Source organism: Vulpes lagopus, chromosome 22, assembly GCF_018345385.1.
Source record: "Vulpes lagopus strain Blue_001 chromosome 22, ASM1834538v1, whole genome shotgun sequence".
NCBI lineage: Eukaryota > Metazoa > Chordata > Mammalia > Carnivora > Canidae > Vulpes > Vulpes lagopus.
Genome location: NC_054845.1, coordinates 5,637,712 through 5,658,045, shown reverse-complemented (window position 1 = coordinate 5,658,045; position 20,334 = coordinate 5,637,712). Strand labels below are relative to the sequence as shown.

The 20,334-nt window shown below is 37.5% G+C and overlaps 1 protein-coding gene across 1 annotated transcript in view; it reads left to right on the top strand.

The window, feature by feature from the left end:
* Window positions 1-20,334, top strand: part of DNAH7 (dynein axonemal heavy chain 7) — a 226,933-nt gene that overhangs the window by 68,990 nt on the left and 137,609 nt on the right. Inside the window, exons 22-28 of the mRNA XM_041737735.1 lie at window positions 1,398-1,538; window positions 5,947-6,159; window positions 9,589-9,698; window positions 13,803-13,971; window positions 16,117-16,219; window positions 16,340-16,467; window positions 19,738-19,950. Coding sequence (XP_041593669.1) covers window positions 1,398-1,538; window positions 5,947-6,159; window positions 9,589-9,698; window positions 13,803-13,971; window positions 16,117-16,219; window positions 16,340-16,467; window positions 19,738-19,950 — 1,077 coding nt within the window. The remainder of the gene's footprint in view (window positions 1-1,397; window positions 1,539-5,946; window positions 6,160-9,588; window positions 9,699-13,802; window positions 13,972-16,116; window positions 16,220-16,339; window positions 16,468-19,737; window positions 19,951-20,334) is intronic.

The window sequence follows — 20,334 nt, the reverse complement described above, 5'->3', positions numbered from 1 at the left end:
AAGTCAGTGTCACTGAAACGTGTAATTGAGTTCAATATCAAGTACTACAAAGTGAGAGATGTGCGTTACTATGTTTTACTGTATGTATTTGCATACTTGAAAGAGTATTGCATGCTTAAATTAAGTCAATTTTGGGTCACTTGTAAATAATAAAAAAGTCATGTTCTTGGCACCATTGCCCCTTTATCATACTTGATTATCATGCGTATGTTACTTCCATCTATATTTCCACATGGATATGGCACACATAGACATATTTTATGTACAATATTGTAGAATGGTTTTATAAATTTCTCCTCATCCACTATGTAGAAATTGCAATTTAGATTTTAATGCTTTCCTCTTGTTCTTTACACACTGTCCTTTTGGAGTACATATTTACTCCATCCCTGACATTTCTGTACTGTGCCTTCTATTTTCTATGTTTTTCCCCGTCCTTCAGTTGCTCATTTTCACCTGCCCTTTCTGTAGCTCCTTTTGGCTTTTGAAATTTTCTTTGTTATCAATAGCCAACACTGCCCTTCATCTCTATTCAGCTCCATAAATATCCTAGCTAGACTAGAAATCCAGAAAGCTTCATACATCCTTTATATATTTCTCAGAAAAATCTAATTTTGACAGTCTTTTCTGAAATCAAACATTTAAGTGGGTGTCACCTCACAGGCAACATTCCTATTTTTGGTTGGTATGTGTAAAAGATTAGAATGCTTCTCCTAGATGGCTGGTAAAAAGTGGAATATGCCAAGCCACTGAAAACATATGCTGGTGAAGCACATGAATTAGACTCAAAACATGTAGCAAAGAACATAAATAAGACTTCCTGACTTTCCTTATACTTAACTTTCCATAAATGAATTATACACCTGTACTTGTCATCATTGCCTTGGGCATCTAGTATCTTACAGATTGAGAGTAAGGAAACAGGAGGAACTTGAGAGGAGTCGTGTGGTTTGCCTGAGTGTGCACATAAGCCCATGGCTGAATGGGGATCTGATGAAGTTCAAAGAAAACTATTGTCTATGGATTTGACAGATCTCATTTTGGAATGACTTAAATTTATATTTCACTGTAAAACTGCTTGTGCTGGATCAATCTAAATGTATCTAGGATATCTTTGGCTACAATTGGTCAAATGAATCTTTGATGTAATGTAGTTCACATGAATTATTCCTGTATCAATGAAATAAAATACTAGATAATATATTTTTTTTGCTCACAGGTATATGAATAAACTTGAATTTAAATAGTCAAACCAATGCTTTGAGTCTTCATAATTGGCTAACATGTTTTTAAAAAGTTGAACAGTGTGAGTTAATCTGCTTAGGGATTAGCTCTTCATTGTATAGGCCATTCAAGTAAACTGTGAAACTATCCTTAGCATTTTTTTCCCCAATTAGGTAATCAAAGATGCAATATTTGCCTATACACAAAATTTGCGAATCAACTGGGTGAGGGATTGGCCTGGACAGACAGTGCTCTGTGTATCTCAAACGTTTTGGACACTAGAAGTACAAACAGCTATTCTCAAGGGACAAGAGGTAAGCTTTATTACCCCCAGGTTTTTCAGCATTTTTTCAACAGTACGATTGCCAGAATACACTAATTATAAAAAAACAAAACAAAACAAAGACAATCCTCTTAAAACATCAAGGGTATTTGAGCCTCAGTCTTGTTACTATATACAATTTATACCTTTAAAAATAGGGGCAATAAAACTAAGAAACTTCCTAAACTCGGAAAAATCAGGAGGAAAAGTAACATAATTCTCTTTTATGCCTTGAGTAAAACCATCCTGTGAAGACAAGGTGTTGGTTGATTTATTTTGACTTTCATTTTTAATTCTTAATATATTGATTTTGAATAATAATTATTGATATCTTAAATGATGCTTAATTTTAAATATTCTAATATGTTATATATATTAATGTAATATTAATTGGTTCCGCTGTTAGTAATTAACAAACAAATTAACACAGAAACCACAGTAATTAACACAGAAACCACATTTAATGCAACATTTCTATCCTTGAGTTAGGATTTCAAGTTGAAAGTAGTCCTAGATCTTTTGTCTGAAATCATGAATTTGAAATGTATTTTTGACGTGGAGTTTGGTATTACGGTCTTTAAGGCACTGTTGAATGGCTGATAGCGTTGAGGTTTGCGAGAGAATGTTATTCTCTGTAAGCAGATCCTGTAAAGGAACGAACTGAGTGACACGTGCTTAGTTCTTTCAAACTTACCAACAGGTGACTTATTTCCTGTGGGGAGAGCTGAGGGCATAGGGCAGGAGGTGAGGGTTTTCTGGAAAAAGTCCGTCTTCAAAGAATGCAGGGCACAGGGGAATGGGGGTTTCCGTAACAGTGGTAAGCTCTTGGAGTTACTTCTGAGCTCTTGGATTCCAGCCCCATAGGCATTTTTCTTTCTTCCTTTTTTTTTTTTTTTTTCCTAGTGGGTCTAGAGAATTCATTTTCTCTCTTTACTTTTAAGCTACCACACCGAGGGATTCCTCTATCACCAACCTAGGCTACTGGGGCAACATGTAACCTCCCGGATCTCCCTCCTTGCTTGCTGGCCAGCCCCCCACCCACAATACCAACTTTGTCACTTACCACCATGGGACATAGTCTGCAGGGAACAAAGAAGCAAATGAGCAGATTAGACAAATGAGTAGGCATCTTGCAAATTTCTTCAGTTGAAATGTGGTGTTTATCAAACCTCTACCCCTCTGTCAAATCCATATTTTTCTTTGGTCTCACTCCAAGCAAGCTGCAATGGTAGGAGTTGACGTACAGCATTTTAAAGCATAAACTAGGGGCACCTGGGTGGCTCAGGGTTGAGCATCTGCCTTTGGCTCAGGGCGTGATCCTGGGGTGCCGGGATCGAGTCCCACATTGGGCTCCCTGCATGGAGCCTGCTTCTCCCTCTGCCTGTGTCTCTGCCTTTGTGTGTGTGTCTCAGGAATAAATTAAAAATCTTTTTATTTTATTTTTTTTAAATTTTTATTTATTTATGATAGTCACAGAGAGAGACAGAGAGGCAGAGACACAGGCGGAGGAAGAAGCAGGCTCCATGCACCGGGAGCCTGATGTGGGATTCGATCCCGGGTCTCCAGGATCGCACCCTAGGCCAAAGGCAGGCGCCAAACCGCTGCGCCACCGAGGGATCCCTAAAAATCTTTTTTAAAAAATAGTGTAAACTACAGCTTTTTCATGATTCCACTTATCTCCCAAGCATAATTTGAATCTCGAGGGATATGCAATTTAGGTCACTCCCATATCAATGTGTCCTCTGCTCAAAACTGTCTGCCTATAATGCTTACCACATTGCATCCAGATACAGATAGGGATTTTTGTTTACAGCACTATTCACTGATACTGAGATTGAGTTATTTATTTACTCATTTATCAGTCTAATCAGTTTTTTTTCTACTCACATGACATGGTGCAGGCATGGAGCCATTCACAGAGAAAGCCAAAATGAGAACCTGAGTTACTTGAGGGTGATTCAGCACCATAAACTCAAGGACCTCTAAAGCCGTGGGTTAGCAAGACTCAGCAAGTTACGCCTCTGCTGTTGTTGCTTGCCAGACTACCGTCTTCTGTTGCATTCTGTGGTGCTTTCATGGTTAAGTTTTGTGATATGGAATTAAGCTTTATATGTGTCCTTAAAAATTCTTGTTCACCTGCTCGAGACTACTCTGCCCTCGATCCCCTGTCGGTGCCCCTTGTCCCTGTCTTTCAGCCATGGTTAGGCCACTCAAGTTCTGTAGCAACATCATGAGGGGCTGGCGCATGTTTTAGTATTCAATAGCGTTGATGGGGTTTTAGAAGTTTAACATGTAGTTTTATCATGGGAGGCTAGCATATGTTTTAGTATTGTATGTGTTGATAATTTTTTTCCCCTAATTAATGTGTGGTTCACATTTGAAACTGATGACTGTGGTTGAGCAGCTGGAGAATCTTGGCAGCCTCCTAGAAGACTGGATACTTCCATTCTCTGCAAACACACCAGGTTGTCTGAGCTTGATACTATAAAAGCCCTATATCTTCTACAATCATGCTCCCGGAGGACCTGTTGGGATTTATTTATTCAATGAATGTGGATTGTGGAACTAGTCCGTGGGAGATGAATGAAAGAATCTCTGCTATCACAGAGCTCAGGATGTTGCACATAGTGATGTGATTTTGAGCCACTGTATCATTGCATATGTAGAAGGATCCAGGTATGATAAAAAAAAATATTTGATTTCAGGCAGGGTTTATTTTGGGAGCATATAATACTAGTAACCTTTAGGTTCCTTAGCTCCTTTTACAGAATGATTTACAAGGAAGAAAATGTAACAAAAATGCTATCAGTATCATGATTCTTTTCTAGCTCTAATCTGAATTCTCATTGATTCACATAATATTTGTTCCTAAAGAACTCCATTTATCACAGTTTGAAGTTAAATTTTAGTTCTAAATCTGTTTTCCTAGTATAGGAAAATACATTCAGCTACGGTGTGTAGTAATAAATTCTTATGGACATATAATTTGTACCATCAGGTTTAAACATTAAATTTTTATTTTATGTTTTGTGTTGAACTATGGAATGTGAGAACTAGTAAGGTTCTCAGAGTTCCTCATGTTTACTGATGAGAAAACTAAGATGACCCATCCGTGTGGCTTACATTCTTAGGAGCAAATTGGTTCTTACTCATTTATATGCTCAATATACTTAATAAATTCACTAATTGTCTCCAAGAATTTCAGCACTTTTATCTCTTTAAACATAGGTGGGACAGACGTTTCTCTCTCACTTGCCTACAAGGAGAATTAATAGCAATTGATTATGTAAATAATATGAAGGCTGCAGTGTTCAAGCACCAAACCTTTGAAAAAATTACCTCCTTAAAGGCAAAGATAAAATAGTTCAAGAAATAAGTAAAGTGTCCCATAGAGAAACAGTTTGCAGTCTCCAGCCCCATCCTTCAACCTTTTTCTCGTTCTTGGAAATGCTCACTGGTTACATCATCACCAGTTACCTGGTCCTGAAGGAATGAAATGCACTCCTTGGTGCCCAGGGTTTATCAGGGTTTATCAGAGTGGGGAACGCAACCACCGCAGCCTCCTGGAGCACGCTGACACCTCCCTTAAGCATAGCTGGTTTCATTGATTCTAATTTGATTTTCATCATCAACCCTCTTCTCTTTTTTAACTTACTAATTAGATTTAGCCCACAAAAAAACCAGAAACAAACAAACAGATCCCAAAGCAAGCCTGGTTCTCAGAAGTGGCCTTGTTTACCATAAACTACGAAGTTGGACGTTTTGTTTATTAAGGTCTTTCCATTTCAAGTGGCACAAATCCAGCCCCATAAGTGAGCATGGCAGGGCTCAGGGCTAAGGGGCCGGTGGGATGCACAACCCAGCAGCTGGGACCAGGAGCTCGGGGCATCAGCACTGCAGTAGCCACTCTTCTTTCCACCCTCTTCCCTCTCTGCCTGGCTCTGGTGGCCTTTGTCCCGCAGTGGGGCTGAAGGCTTGCAGTGGCCTCAGATGGGCATGCTCCTGAGTCCACTGGGCCTACTGGAAAGCACTTTCCCCCTCTGCCTGTACAGCAGTTCCTGGGAAGAACAATGACTGGTTCTGTTTGGGTCACACATCACCCCCACACACCCCCGCTGCCTTTGAGATGGGGAAGGTGATGGATAGCTCACCAGACCCCAGAGCAGAGAGTGGAGACAGGAAGGGAAAGGATGTTGAGTCGATACAAATCACGTGTGTCCACTGCATCTGGCCAGATTGGCCTTATTCACCTAATACTTTTGCAAGTAAGAAAACCCACAATTTATTTTTAAATTATGTCATATGGAAAAACTGTAAAACAACCCACTCTGTATTCATACTAGCTGAGAATATTTTTGTTCAGAAAAATTCTGATCACATTAATTCTTATTTTCTTCCAGGCTCTTGAGCAATACTTGGAAAAATGTAACATGCAAATTGATGATATTGTAACTTTGGTCCGTGGCAAATTGTCCAAGCAGAATCGTGTTACTCTGGGAGCCCTCGTGGTGCTAGACGTCCATGCTAGAGATGTCCTCACATTGCTTGTTAAAAAAAAAGTTAGTGATGACTCTGACTTTGAGTGGTTAAGTCAGCTTCGGTATTATTGGCAAGTAAGTGATATCACTGAGTGTTATTACATGGCAATTTCAGCTCATAGCTTTTTAATTTGTGCTTGCTTGCTCGCGTGGGAAATAGTATATATGATAATATAGGATTTTTGCTGATGACTGTACCCAAACAAGCATTCTGCAGACTAAAGATGAAGGCAGCCAAAGACTATATATCATCTGTACAAAAGACTATATCTTCATTAATATCCAAATCCATATTCAAATGTATAGTTCTGTATAAATACATATACACATATAGACACATATCAATTGAGTAATTATAAAAAATGACTCATTTTAAATGAGTCATTATGCCTGCTGAATCTGTAAAATATCTGAACTAGGCAGTTTAAAATTGTGTTTCTAGATTTCTTTTTGTGTGTTTCTAGATTTTTGATACATCTAAAGAATGTAAGAAATCAGACTTTTATTGTGGTTTAACCATGAAAGCTTCCTCTTGTTGATCAATTGAAGGAACCAGAAACATGATCTGGAAGGAAGGCTCTTATCAGGACACCTGGACGGGTGGTGATGGCAGTCGTAACTGGGAAGGCAATAGGAACAGTTAGTAGAATGGGCAAGGTGGGCCTGACGACAGTAGGAAGAAGGAACTGAGGGTGTGAGAAGATACAGACTCAAAAATCCTTAGCAGATTCACTTCTGTGAAAGACTTGAAGGTATGGGAGTGGGAAGAGAAAAGATGAGAACCAGACGCCTGGAAAACCATAGGAGAGGTAGTAGATAGGAGCTCACAATGGAATCGTCATTTCAAATGCCAGCAGCCCCTTCCCTTACCAGATGTATGACCTGGGCAAGTTATTTACTGTCTGTAAGCATCAGTTTCCTTATCTGTAAAAGGGCGATAACATAATACCCACTCAGTAGTGAAAATGAATTAAACAATTAATTATAAATATAGGAGAATAATGAACTACCAGAGCAATTTTAAAAACAATCCCACTTATATAAAAGAGAACAAAATACCTAAAAATAAATTTAGCCAAGGTGGTGAAAGACTTGCACACTGAAAACTCTAAGACATTAGTGAAGGAAATTGAAGAAGACACGAATAAATGGCAAGATACCTTATGCTTGTGGATTGGAAAACTAATGTTGTTAAAATGCTCCCAGTGAATCAGTGTAATCCCTGTCAAAATTCCAGTGGCATTTTTTAAAAAGATTATTTATTTATTCATGAGAAACACAGAGAGGGGGAGAGAGAGAGAGAGGCAGAGACACAGGCAGAGGGAGAAGCAGGTTGCCTGCAGGGAGGCCAACATGGGACTCGATCCCAGGTCTCCAGGATCACACCCTGGGCTGAAGGCAGCGCTAAACCGCTGAACCACCTGGGCTACCCCCAATGGCATTTTTTCACAGAAGTAAAACAGTCCTAAAATTTGTATGCAGCCGCAAAAGACACCGTATAGCTGAAGAAATCTTGAAAAAGAACAAAGCTGGAGGCATCATGCTACCTGGTAGCGAATTATACTACAAAGCTAGAGTAATCAAAACAGAATGGTATTGGTGTAAAAACAGACACATGGATCAATGGAACAGAACAGAGAGCCCAGAAATACACCGAGGCATATATGTCACATAATTTATGACAAAGGAGCCAAGAATATACAGTGGAGAAAAGAAAGTCTCTTCAGTCAATAGTGTTGGAAAAACTGAACAGCCACATAGCAAATACAGAAGCTAGACCACTGTCTTACTCCATAGACAATAATTAACTCAAAATGGATTAAAGATGTGAATGTAAGAGCTGAAACCATAAAACTCCTAGAAGAAAACATAGATGGTAAGCCCCTTAACCCAGGCTTGGCAATGATTTTTTTTTTTTGGACTTGGCAACAAAAGCAAAAATAAACAAGTGGCGCTGCATCAAACTAAAGAGTGCTACACAACAAAGGAAACCATCAACACAATGAAAAGGCAACTTCCTGAGTGGAAGAAAGTACTTGCAAATCATATCTGATAAGGGGTTAACATCTAAGATACATAAAGAACTCCTACAACTCAATAGCAAAAACTACCTGTTGTGAAAATGGTCAAAGGATCTGAACAGACGTTATTCCAAAGAAGACATAGAGATGGCTACCAGGTTCATGAGAAGAAGCTCAACATCACTTATCATCAGGGAAATGCAAATCAAAGCCACAGTGAGAGATCCCCTCACACCTATTAGAATGGCCATTATCAAAAGATAAAAGATAACAAATACAGGTAATGGGGTGGGGAAGAAGGGAACCATTGTGCCCTGTTAGTGGGAATATAAATTGGTGCAACCACTCTGGAAAACAGTATGCAGTCTCCTCAAAAAATAAAAAATTAAAAAAAATTAAAAAATAAAAATAAAAAATAGAACTATCATATGATCCAACAATTCCACTTCTGGGTATTATCTAAAGAAAATAAAGGCACTTGAAAAGGTGTATGTACTCCCATGTTTATTGCAGCATTATTTCCAATAACAGCTATAGCAACGACCTGAATGTCCATTGACAGGTGAATGAATAAAGGTGTGGTATATATGTGCAATGGAATATTATTCAGTCGTTAAAAATGAAATCCCATCATTTGCAATGATGTGGATTGACCCTGAGGACATGATACTAAGTGAAATAAGTCAGACAAAGACAAAAACAATATGATCCCACGTATATGTACAATCTGAAACAAACCAAGCTTGTAGATACAGCGAACAGATTGGTTTGCCAGAGGCTGAGAGTGGGAAGATGGGAGAAATGGGTGAAGAGAGTCAAAAAACTACAAACTTCTGGTCATAAATAAGTCATGGGGATGTAATGCACATTATGTTGGCTATAGTTAATAATACTGTACTGCATATTTAAAAGATGCTAAGAGTAAATCTTAAAATTCTCATTATTAGAAAACTGTACTTATATATGATGATAGATCTTGACTTACTGTGATTATTTTATAATATACACAAATATAGAGTAATTATGTTTATATGTGAAACTCATATTGCACATCAATTATATCTCAATTTAAAAAAAGCATTAGCAAGTAAAAAAAAAGAAAATATAGGAAATATAAGGGACAAATATATTTTCCACAGGTACCTATGGAAAAAATTGAACCTGTTGACTTCAGTTACTTATCGAAAGAAATTAGTTATTGAATTCTTCTGTGGAATTTAAGGATTTTTTATTTATTCATTTGAAAGCAAGGAGGAGGGGCAGAGGAAGAGGGAGAAACAGACTCCCCGCAAGGCAGGGAGCCCAATGTAGGGCTCCCTCCCAGGGCCCTGGGGATCATGACCTGAGCCAGAGGCAGATGCTTAACTGAGTCACCCAAGTGCCAGGTGTTGTTTATAACTTGGCAATTATCTATTAAGAAGTTTGAGATTTCATATTATTTAAAATTTTATTATTTAACTTCATTTTTCCTGATTTATCCTAGGAAAATCATTTAGAAACAAAGATGATCAATGCTGGTTTACGGTATGGATATGAGTATCTGGGTAATTCTCCTCGGCTGGTTATTACCCCACTCACTGATCGATGTTACAGGTAAACTCACTAATTTAAGGGTCTACTGGAAATTAAATTTCACTCACCCTAGGCCACTAAATCTTTAGAAGAACCAAATTAGCTTCCACCTGGTAAATATATCCTACATTATCCTTTCCTAGACTCTCAATACCCCGTCAACTTTACCTTCAATTTCTCTTTCTCTGCTGGCTTTCTCCTCTCAACTCTGGAGCTAAGTATTGCCCAATATTGCTATTGTTGTTTACATTGTTCATTTCTACTTTCTTGAAGCTTTCTTTTTTAATTTTTTTCAGATCATTTGAGGCAACCCATGGCTTCCCCCGAAACACAGAGTTTTCTAGAGTTCTGTTTTCACAGGGTATTTTGTCTCATGCATCATGGTTTCTCAAATGTTCTCATCCACTTTCAGGCTTTACTAGCTTACATTCTGAAGGTCCATAAATCTGTAACTCCAGCCAGTGTCTCTCCTGTATACTTGTGTTACATGCTGCTGGATATCTCCATTAGATAACTCATAGATGTTTCCATTGACATTTTCTCCTATTGTGCTTCTGAATAATCAAGGCGCTTTAACAACTTTAATCCTAGTTCCCATCTCTCGTACTCCAAATTATTGTCAAAAGCTAAATTAAAATTTTGGTTTTTTTTTTCAGATATTAAAAAGTCCATTTAGGTCTAATGTCAAAGCCAACATCTTTCATCCAATTTAAAACTCCCCTTCTGCACTTGATGGGATGAACACTGGGTGTTTTGCTATATGTTGGCAAATTGAACTACAATAAAAAAATAATTAAAAAACAAAAACAGCCAAACTCCCCTTCCCTCCCAGCTCAAGCTTGACACAAGCTCCAGGCCTGCATTTGGGGAATCAAGTGCGGGCAGTCATTTGCAGTTTTAACCCTGTCCTTTGCATCTATCCCTCCATAGCTCACCTGTGACTCCTCCAGTGTTGGGGGTTAATGGAGGAGGGGAGAAGGAACAGGAGAGGTGGGTTCACATTAGACAAGTATCTCCTGTGGCAGCTATCTCTTGGCTGTTTAGTGTCCTCAGTGAGGGGACAAGCCCGGGTGTGCCAGATCTCCCATAAGATACTTATGTGGGTTCTTTGGAAACCCCTCCCCCACCCCTAGTCACCTGTGCAAGATGCCTTCGCCGGCTGGGTGCTGGTGACTTCTGCTTCAGTCTCTGAGGTCAACCAACACATGGACACTCACCTTGGCGTCTTCTCTGATTCTAGATGTGTCTCCTGACAGTCCCACTCAACATGACTCAAATATAGCTCCCTTCTGATGAGATCTGGATCTGGTCAGATGATAAATAGACATTCATTTTGCCAGCAGTATGAGTACATCTCTCTCTCACTGTCACTGTTTTCTCCTGGCTCTGCCATCAGGAATAGCTACAGGCATTTTCTTGACTTTAAATATTTTAAGTTGTGATTGAATTCCCAGCCCCTAAACTCCAGGGGTCAGACCGTGTGCCAACCTTTTTGAAAAGTTCTCTAAAGCCCCTCAGGTAGCTTGGAAGAGGAACAAGTGCTTTCTTCTTTTCTACAGAGGGATGGGAAATAAACAACACAGTTAACAGTTCTTTCCAAAGATCTTTACTCTTCACCTCTCTTTGACAAGCTTCCTAGCCAATTTCTATGTGCCCTTGTGCTAGGTGACCAGCCTTACTGTCTGTAAGATAAGATGATCTGACATATATTGCTCTGTTTCTATTGTGTTACATATTTTTTACATCTAATATTTGCATACGTTTAACAAAAATTTTTTATCATTGTCTTTACTCACCATTGCTATTTCCTTTGCCACCTTTCTGGTTTAATTTTTCTTCTTACTAGGCAACATCCTTTAGTAATTCTTTCAGTGGGGTTCTGCAAGTAGTGAGCTCTGTCAGTCTTTGTCTAAAAATGCTTTTATAAACAAAATTTGGTCTTCGTTCAATAATTAAAGGATAGGATAGCTAGATATAGAACTATAAGTGAACCATAATTTCCCCTCAGCTCTCCAAAGATATCATTCTTCTGGCATTTGTTGCCACTGCTGAGAAGTCTGTTATAATGATTCCTTTGTAGGTATTTTTTTTTCTATTGTCATTTTTAAGATTTTCTCTTTATTGTTGTTCACTGTAATGCTACTAGATGTGGGTGACTATTTATCCACTAGAGACTTTTTAGTTCATATCTTTCTTCAATTCTGGGAAATTCTCAGCCAGAGAATGATATATGTATGTATGTATGTATGTATGTATGTATGGGACAGAGGGACAGAGGGAAATGAGAGAGAGGATCTTAAGCAGGCTCCATGCCCAGCACAAAGACCCTGAGATCATGACCTGGTTGAAACCAAGAGTCAGGTGCTTAAACTACTGAGCCACCCAGGCACTCCATAGGCATTGCTTTTTTAATTTTGCCTTTTTCCCATTCTCTTCCTTTTTTTGATCTCTCACCTGTACTTCTATTCCATCTCGATATCTTCCTGGGTGATTTCCTCATATTTATCTTGTAGTGCAGAATTCTGTTTCTTCATGTTTAATCTGCTAGTTAATCTGGTAATTTATTAGTAGGTCCAGTGACTATATTTTTTCATTGCTAGATTTCAGGTTGTCTCTTTTATGAAATTGACTTTTTTCTCACAATTTTCTTATGTCACTTTTTAAAAAAAGATTTATTTTAGAGAAAGAGCGTGTGGGGGAGGGGCAAAGGGGGAGAGAGAGAGAGAAACTCAAGCAGATTCAGTGGAGCCTGACGTGAGGCTTGATCTCACAACCCTGAGTCAGACACTTAACCAACTGTACTACACAGAGGCTCCTGTCTATTGCTTTTTATTTAAAATCTCATAGAATAAACCACCAGAATATCAAAGAGTATCATGTATATAGTTAATTCCCCCACACCTTTGTCTGCCTGGCACCGCAAGTCTGACTCTTAATTTTGATCATTCTCTCTCTCTCTCTTTTTTCTCTTCCTCACTCTTTCTCTCTGGTTTTTATTATGAGTTCATAATAAAAGTAAGAGTCATTTCTCCATGAAGTCTTACATTTTCTCAGCTGTAGAGGTGTTCATGTGGAGCATGTTTGTCTCTTGAAAGGGCTTCAGGTTTTTCTTTGGTCCCAAACAAAATTTCAGTGTGAATTTCCCAGTTTGGGTAAATGTGCCCATGGATAATGGAAATTTGGACCCTACCTCCATGAATAATGTAGGCTCTTCATTGGGTGCTGCAGTGAAGGGTAAGCTTCCTATCTCCTCTGCAGCTGATTCTTCTCTTTGTCCTTCTCCAGAAATTTTAGTTCTCATATAGAGATAAGTCAGCTTTTCAAGGCTTCTAGGTTTGCATAGGTGAACCCATTCCAGCTCTTCACCTTGCTCAATAGAAGAATTTTTCTATTTTGGGGCACCTGTGCAGCACAGTTGGTTAAGCTTAAGCATTCAGCTCTTCGTTTTGGTTCAGGTTGTGATCTCAGGATTGTGAGATTGAGCCTGGCATTGGGCTCTGGGCTCACCATGGAGTCTGCTTAAGACTTTCTCTCCCTCTCCCTCTACTCCTTCCCACCCCGTCCCCCATTAGATCTCTCTCTCTGTCTCTCAAATCTTAAAAAAAAAAAAAAAAAGAAGAAGAATTTTTCTGTTTCTATGTGGTTGTAAATGTACTTGTGTTTGTATGCAGATCCCAAAACAATATGTACCTCTAGAGCTTTAGCAGCTAATTACTGATAATTTTGCATTTTCTCCTCATTAGTGATTTCCTTTACATTCTTTCAAAAATGGCTATGTATCTCAAAAGTTAGTATTTTTTTTTTTTTTTTTTTATGTAGCATTGCCAGGTGCTTGCCATTCAGGGAAGTGGGTGGTTCGGCATCAACTGAATTTTCCATATTGACCAGAGTCAGCATTGAATTTCAAGTGCATTTGTTCTGGTTCTGTCATATTTAATCACCTCTTCAGAAGTGAAATGTAATGAAGGAATGCACAGTCAGAGATTTTCAGAGATTCGTGGGAAGGAAGAAGTTATTGAAAAGGAAGTGGAAAATTTAGCTCTCATTTTGAACTTTTCCTCTTTTAGTCATTTATACTAAAAAATGGCATTATTCTACAAAGATTGCTCCATTCTTATATTTCAGAACCTTGTTTGGAGCCCTTCATCTGCATCTCGGAGGAGCTCCTGAAGGGCCAGCTGGCACTGGAAAGACTGAAACGACCAAAGATTTAGCAAAAGCAGTGGCCAAGCAGTGTGTTGTTTTCAACTGCTCTGATGGCTTGGATTATCTGGCCTTAGGAAAATTCTTTAAGGTTTGAATTGACTAATTTCTTTACAAAATGATAACCAATCAGAGAGGAAGGTTATATATAATGCAACATAATTCAATGCAAGTAAGAGACTTCTTGTAGTTTAAGTAAAATCAAAGCACTGTCTCCATTCTCCAGAGAAGCAGGGTTATTTCCAAAGCTTACCTGAGCAGGAGCTCTACCTGTGTCTCCAGTTCCTGCTCAAACGGGTCAGTATTATTGATAGCAATGAGTGGTGTCCCTTCGATGTATTGGGCAGCTAAAAACTGGAGAACCACTACATCATGGGAAGACTGTGGGGAATCTAAAGTTTTCTTTAGCCTGTAGCTCTTGTTACTAACAAGTCATGATTCAGTAATTTACTGTCATAAATACCCTCTAGTTAATTCTTTTTCTTTTTGCGAGCTTAAAATCCTAGTTTGTTTTCTTATTCTGAGTCAGATATCCACTCTTCGGAGTCTGTAAGATTGCAAAAGGTGGGGGGATTAAAAATGTAACATCTCTGTCTATAAACCTATGAATGTCTGGTCATTTTACCACTTTGTTGCTACAGCCTGTTATCCTTTAAAAAGTTAGCTGGAACAGTCGAACACAAGACTTATCCATTTGGGATTATAGGTTCTGTTTATTTGTTAATATCTGTTTTTCTGTAAAGATTCTGTAATTCTTATTTTTAAAAATTCCATAATTATTTTTCAAAATTTCTTCAGAAAAGTTAACATCTAAAAAGAAAATCAAACTAATAAAAAAGAATATACCAATCCTACCCTAGACAGCAAACTGTTCGTAGCTGATACGGCCTGGTCGTTTTATAATAGATTTGGAATATAAGAAGTCTCTACATTTGTGATGCTGAAACAACTAGGATAAGATTTTAAAAGTCAAAATTATAATAAATAGCAAGAAAACAATTGAATGACAAAGAGCCATTTTAATCATACTCTGTAATGATATACAACCTTGTAATGGTTTTTTAAGAAAGAGATAATAAATCTAAAAGAGTCTCTATAGTTTAGTTTGAATAGCCATTATATTATTAAATGTTTAAAGAAAAGTTTGGTATGTACTATTCAATTTTTGAATATATATAACATTAATTCCTTGATATAGATTCATATACTTATGGTATTAGTTGCTTACTGATAAGTGTTTATTGGTTATATAGATACTTTATGTTAGGATCATGCTGAATTCAGGGGTACTGAATAAAAAAGACATGGGTCTTCCTACTAAAAATCTCACAATCCTTATAACTTTTTGAATAAGTGACTTCATAAGTATTTTTTGCTCTCTATGGTTTCTAATCCTCTTATTATACATGGAGAGCAAAGTCACACTGTTCTCCAACAAATGAAAATGTACTATTTTTCAAAATGCACTGAGTTCACGTTTACTCCAATGTGGTTGGGTAGATGGAACTGTGTACAGATCCAAAGTCAGCCACTATTAGCTATGTGGCCTTGTACTAATTACTTAACATCCTGTATGTTATAGTCTTAGTTTCTTTGCATAAAAAATACATGCATCATGCCTGATGTATACCAGGTACTCAGTGAAACACACACACACATATATGCAATCTATAGAATATGCAGTCAATAAATGTCAAATTGATTTTTTTAAGTAAATTTGAATATGGACTGAGCTACTCAAACTTGGTGGTCCAGTTTTCTTTAACCTAAATGGCACACATTTGTGAGGTAGCTGTCAGTTGGAAGTGCAAACTAGGGCCTCAGTAGTATGTAGGTGCTATAAAGGTGCTCAGATCACAAAATAGTCTCATTAGCAACAAAAGTCCTCTTATGTAGAGGAATATTGCAATCTATTCTATGAAGTCCATATAGAAAAAGCAAACAAAATCAACTTGTATATAAAAAGTAAGAAAAGCTTTGAGATTACAGATGCCAAAATATATAAAGTAAAAAGCTATCGACCAAATGGACAGTTTTCTAATTGATCAAACTCCTTATTTGTGCAGAGTAATGAATTTCTAATAAAAAAACAATATGCTGTCTTTAAAGATAAAGATGAATAAGCAATTTCCTTGATAGGATATTAAATCCTTGAAAATATCAAGTGAAAATGCAACATTTCAATGTGATATTCAATCAGATAAAATTGAAAAATTTCATTATTCTTTTCTCCCAGGGACTGTTATCTTGTGGAGCTTGGGCTTGCTTTGATGAGTTTAACAGAATTGATTTGGAAGTACTGTCTGTGGTTGCTCAACAAATTCTTACTATCCAAAGAGGTAATGGGGCTGGTTTGTCTTTGCATGGTGTCAACACAGTAGAAACCCCGGTGATAATGAATGGCACAACTCACATTTAAATGTGAATTGCTAAGTCATTTCATTCTTGATGGCCCACAGGTATCAATGCAGGGGCCGATATACTACTGTTTGAAGGAACTGAATTAAAACTTGACCCCACGTGCGCTGTCTTTATAACGATGAACCCTGGGTATGCCGGGCGATCAGAGCTGCCGGATAATCTGAAGGTACAGAAAGGGGCAATGATACCATCTATTTCCTTTATGTAGTTTATAAAATTAATATGTAAGAACATGCTTTCCTTGAATTTTATGCAAAATATTTGCTTTTGGACATGATATTTTAGAAAACTGTTTTAGAAAATAATTTTTAAAGCTGTAGAGTACCTTTAGAAAATAAATGTGCAAACCAGATGCAACTTCCAAACTGACATTTAAAAAATGATAATTATAGGGATCCCTGGGTGGCGCAGCGGTTTGGCGCCTGCCTTTGGCCCAGGGCGCGATCCTGGAGGCCCGGGATCGAATCCCACGTCGGGCTCCCGGTGCATGGAGCCTGCTTCTCCCTCTGCCTGTGTCTCTGCCTCTCTCTCTCTCTCTCTCTCTCTGTATGACTATCATAAATAAATAATTAAAAAAAAAGATTAAAAAATGATAATTATAGAAAATTAGAAGACAGAGGAAATACTGGAAAAGATGCCCATTCTATTGCTTGCTATATCGTATCCTGCAATTTTCAATACCTTTTAAAATGTTAATTTTAAATGATAGACTCTGGCAATTGCATATGCTGGGTTGTTTTTTTGTTTCAGGTTAATATTACAACATGAGTATTTTCCTATCTTTATAAACATAATTCAAATTGTGAATAAATTTACTGAACTGCATCTTACTTTTGGACGCTTCGGTTGCTTTTAGTTTTCCTTCATTATAAATAATTTTGCAATGGGCAGTTTTTACTTAAGGCTTTTGTCGATTTTAAAATATTTCCTTAAGTATGGTCACAGGACCAAGAGATGTGCTGCTAAATTGCCTCCCCACAAAGGTCCTACATCCCTTCTGCTATTTACATAATTAGAGTGACAGCTTCTTAGACTGGTTGACAAATTTTTCTTTTCCACCAAAGAGACTTTTGACCCAACAAATTGCTACAAAGTACTTTGGTATTTCCATTCCATGCACTTTGAAACGTTAGATGAGATGTTTTAGTACTTTGTCTTACTGAGGGAGAAAAAATCATATTTTTTAATATGATTAAAAAATAAAAACGCAAATCCTCTTTTATCTAAGAAGCGTTTTTTTTTTTTTTACAACTTTTCATTGTGATTTAAATTTGAAGAGCTCTTTGGTAGTAGTTCTTTTGTTTGCTCATGCTTTTCTTCAGTAGGATCAATCTGAACACATAGTATTTGTAAAAGCAAAAATCTATGAATAGCTCATCAAAAAAGCTGGGAGGATTATTGGTTGAATCTGTTCATGCCCTGTGGAAACTGGTTCACAGTTTCTTGTGCTGTGCCTGTTGAAATGGTGTCACAGTATCTACCTTAGAGTTCTGTGGGTGATGTATTTTCCATCTACCTTAGGCTGGAAGCTGCTCTCAAATTCTGATGGCTTTGTTGTTGTTCCTACTGTGCAGTCTTCTTGGTTAGAACTGCTACAGAACATCTGTTATCAAGTATATATGGAAATACCTAACAATTTTGAAGAAAATATTTTAGTCTGAAAAGAATGAAATATATCTTCCTTTAAAAAATGGCGAGGGGGTGGGCATCTGGGTGGCTCAGTGGTTGAGCATCTTGCCTTTGCCTCAGGTCGTGACCCCGGGGTCCTGGTATGGAGTCCCCAATCAGGCTCCCTACAGTGAGCCTGCTTCTCCCTCTGCCTGTGTCTCTGCCTCTCTCATGAATAAATAAATAAAATCTTTTAAAAAATTTTTTAAAAAGAGAGATTCTGGAATGAAGACATTCCAGAGAATGTCTTTAGAGTAGTCCTTGAGACTTTGCTCTTTGTCTCCCCATGATCCAGCCAGTCACCGAAACCAGGGATCCTATTTTGCAAAAGCCTTGTCATCCTGCTGCCTCACCTTCCTTCCATCCCTCTTCATTCTTCTGCATGCAATTTCCTGCAACAGCTCACTTGTCACCAATCTCTTCCCCACTAAAATTCACTATAATGAATCCCCTGCTTTAATTCTACCAGAGTCTTCAGCAGAAATCTAATCCTGTAACTTCCAGACTTAAAAAGCTATTGGTTTTGTTGTGGTTGTTTTTGCCTACAGAAAAAAAGTTCCAAATTCTTGGCCTGTTCTCAAGAACCTTGGAATTAGGACCCAATTGCATCTATACTGCAGTCTTAGTACATCTGTGCCACCGTGCGGATAGAGTCCCATTTAGACATCCTGTGCATCTACAGAACATCTGGAGAGCAGAGCAATTTCTTAAGCACATTTCTACATTAGAGAAGCTATATTTTAATATTAAAATTATTCTAAAGAATCAATATTCAATAAGCATTTCGGAATAGTTGAATGTTAGAAGCCATGGTAAAATGGGCATACTTGATCTTCTAAGGTCACAAAGCCAACAACCTGAGGCATAGCTTCCCAGAAGGCTAATGCTCATGTTGATTACATGTATCAGAATTTACTTCAGCCCTGGTATGATACCTGGAGCTATACTCTTCTTTTACACTCAAGAAAGTATATCATTGGTTAAGCCAGAATTGAACTTAAAAATTTTATTTATTTATTTATTTATTTATTTATTTATTTATCGAACTTAAAAATTGTAAAGAGCACTAAATTACCTTTAAACTTAGTGCTAAAATTACCTTATTTATCTGACATAGCCTTGTTATTAAGAATTTTTTGATTAGCACGCAGCATACAATTAATTAGATTCCCAGAAAACCTCACTTAACGCCTGGTCTCCCAATACCATGCCCTTTCTCACCAGCGCAGCTGAAAAGCCCAGCTTTTGGACATCCCAGCAGCCTAGGATACTTTATCCCTGTAACCTGTCATTTACCAAGAAGAATAGAGCACAGTTGATAATTAACTTGTGAATTAATGATTCACCCAACATCTAAGTATCATAAAAGTTTGTGAGTGTTCTTTCAGCATAATTTAAGGAAAAAATTTATACAGAAGTTTAAGATATTACATGACAATTGCAAGAAACCAGGTTTTTTTTTTATTTTTATTTTTGTGTGTGATGAAAATGGCTTTTATTTTCCAGGTGATTTTTCTTTTGTAATATTTCTTTTTTTAAAATAATAAATTTATTTTTTATTGGTGTTCAATTTGCCAACATACAGAATAACACCCAGTGCTCATCAAGAAACCGGTTTTTAAAATTAAGTGTTTGTATCTATGTGATTTGGATATTGTAATTTAACATTATTGCAGAAAAGCTACACAGCCCTAACACATTAGGAAATGCAGAGTAGGGTTATCTTTACGATGGTCTTTTCAAAAATACCTTTTCTGCACTCCTGCAGGCCCTCTTTCGGACAGTAGCAATGATGGTGCCTGACTATGCCATGATTGCTGAAATAGTCCTGTACTCCTGTGGGTTTGTCACAGCTCGGCCACTGTCAGTAAAAATTGTGGCTACCTACCGCTTGTGTTCAGAGCAATTGTCCTCACAACATCACTATGACTATGGCATGAGAGCTGTGAAGTCAGTGCTTACCGCTGCGGGGAATCTAAAGGTAGAGAACTCAAGTTATTTCTTATTCATAAATTTTCTGTTTGTAAATCTCAGGACCCTGTGTCTTCACAGAGTTTCAATAACTGGTTGGTTTCATCAACTAAAAAAAAAAAAAATCCAGTTCTTGTACTAAAAAACAGTTGATTGCACATGTGAAAAAGGATATTTTATGATTTGTCAAAACTTAGACATAATTCTTAATGATTTGAGTTCTGTTCCATAATTTTAGGTGTATGAAAAGAGATGCTGCTGGGAAAGACTTTGAAGGCTTTCAGTCTATGGAACTTGTAGAGCTTTAAAGGAAATAATGTATAATTAATAAATATATACAAGTGTGCCAAAGCATTATCAATGAACGTGATCATATAATTACAGCCTATTATAG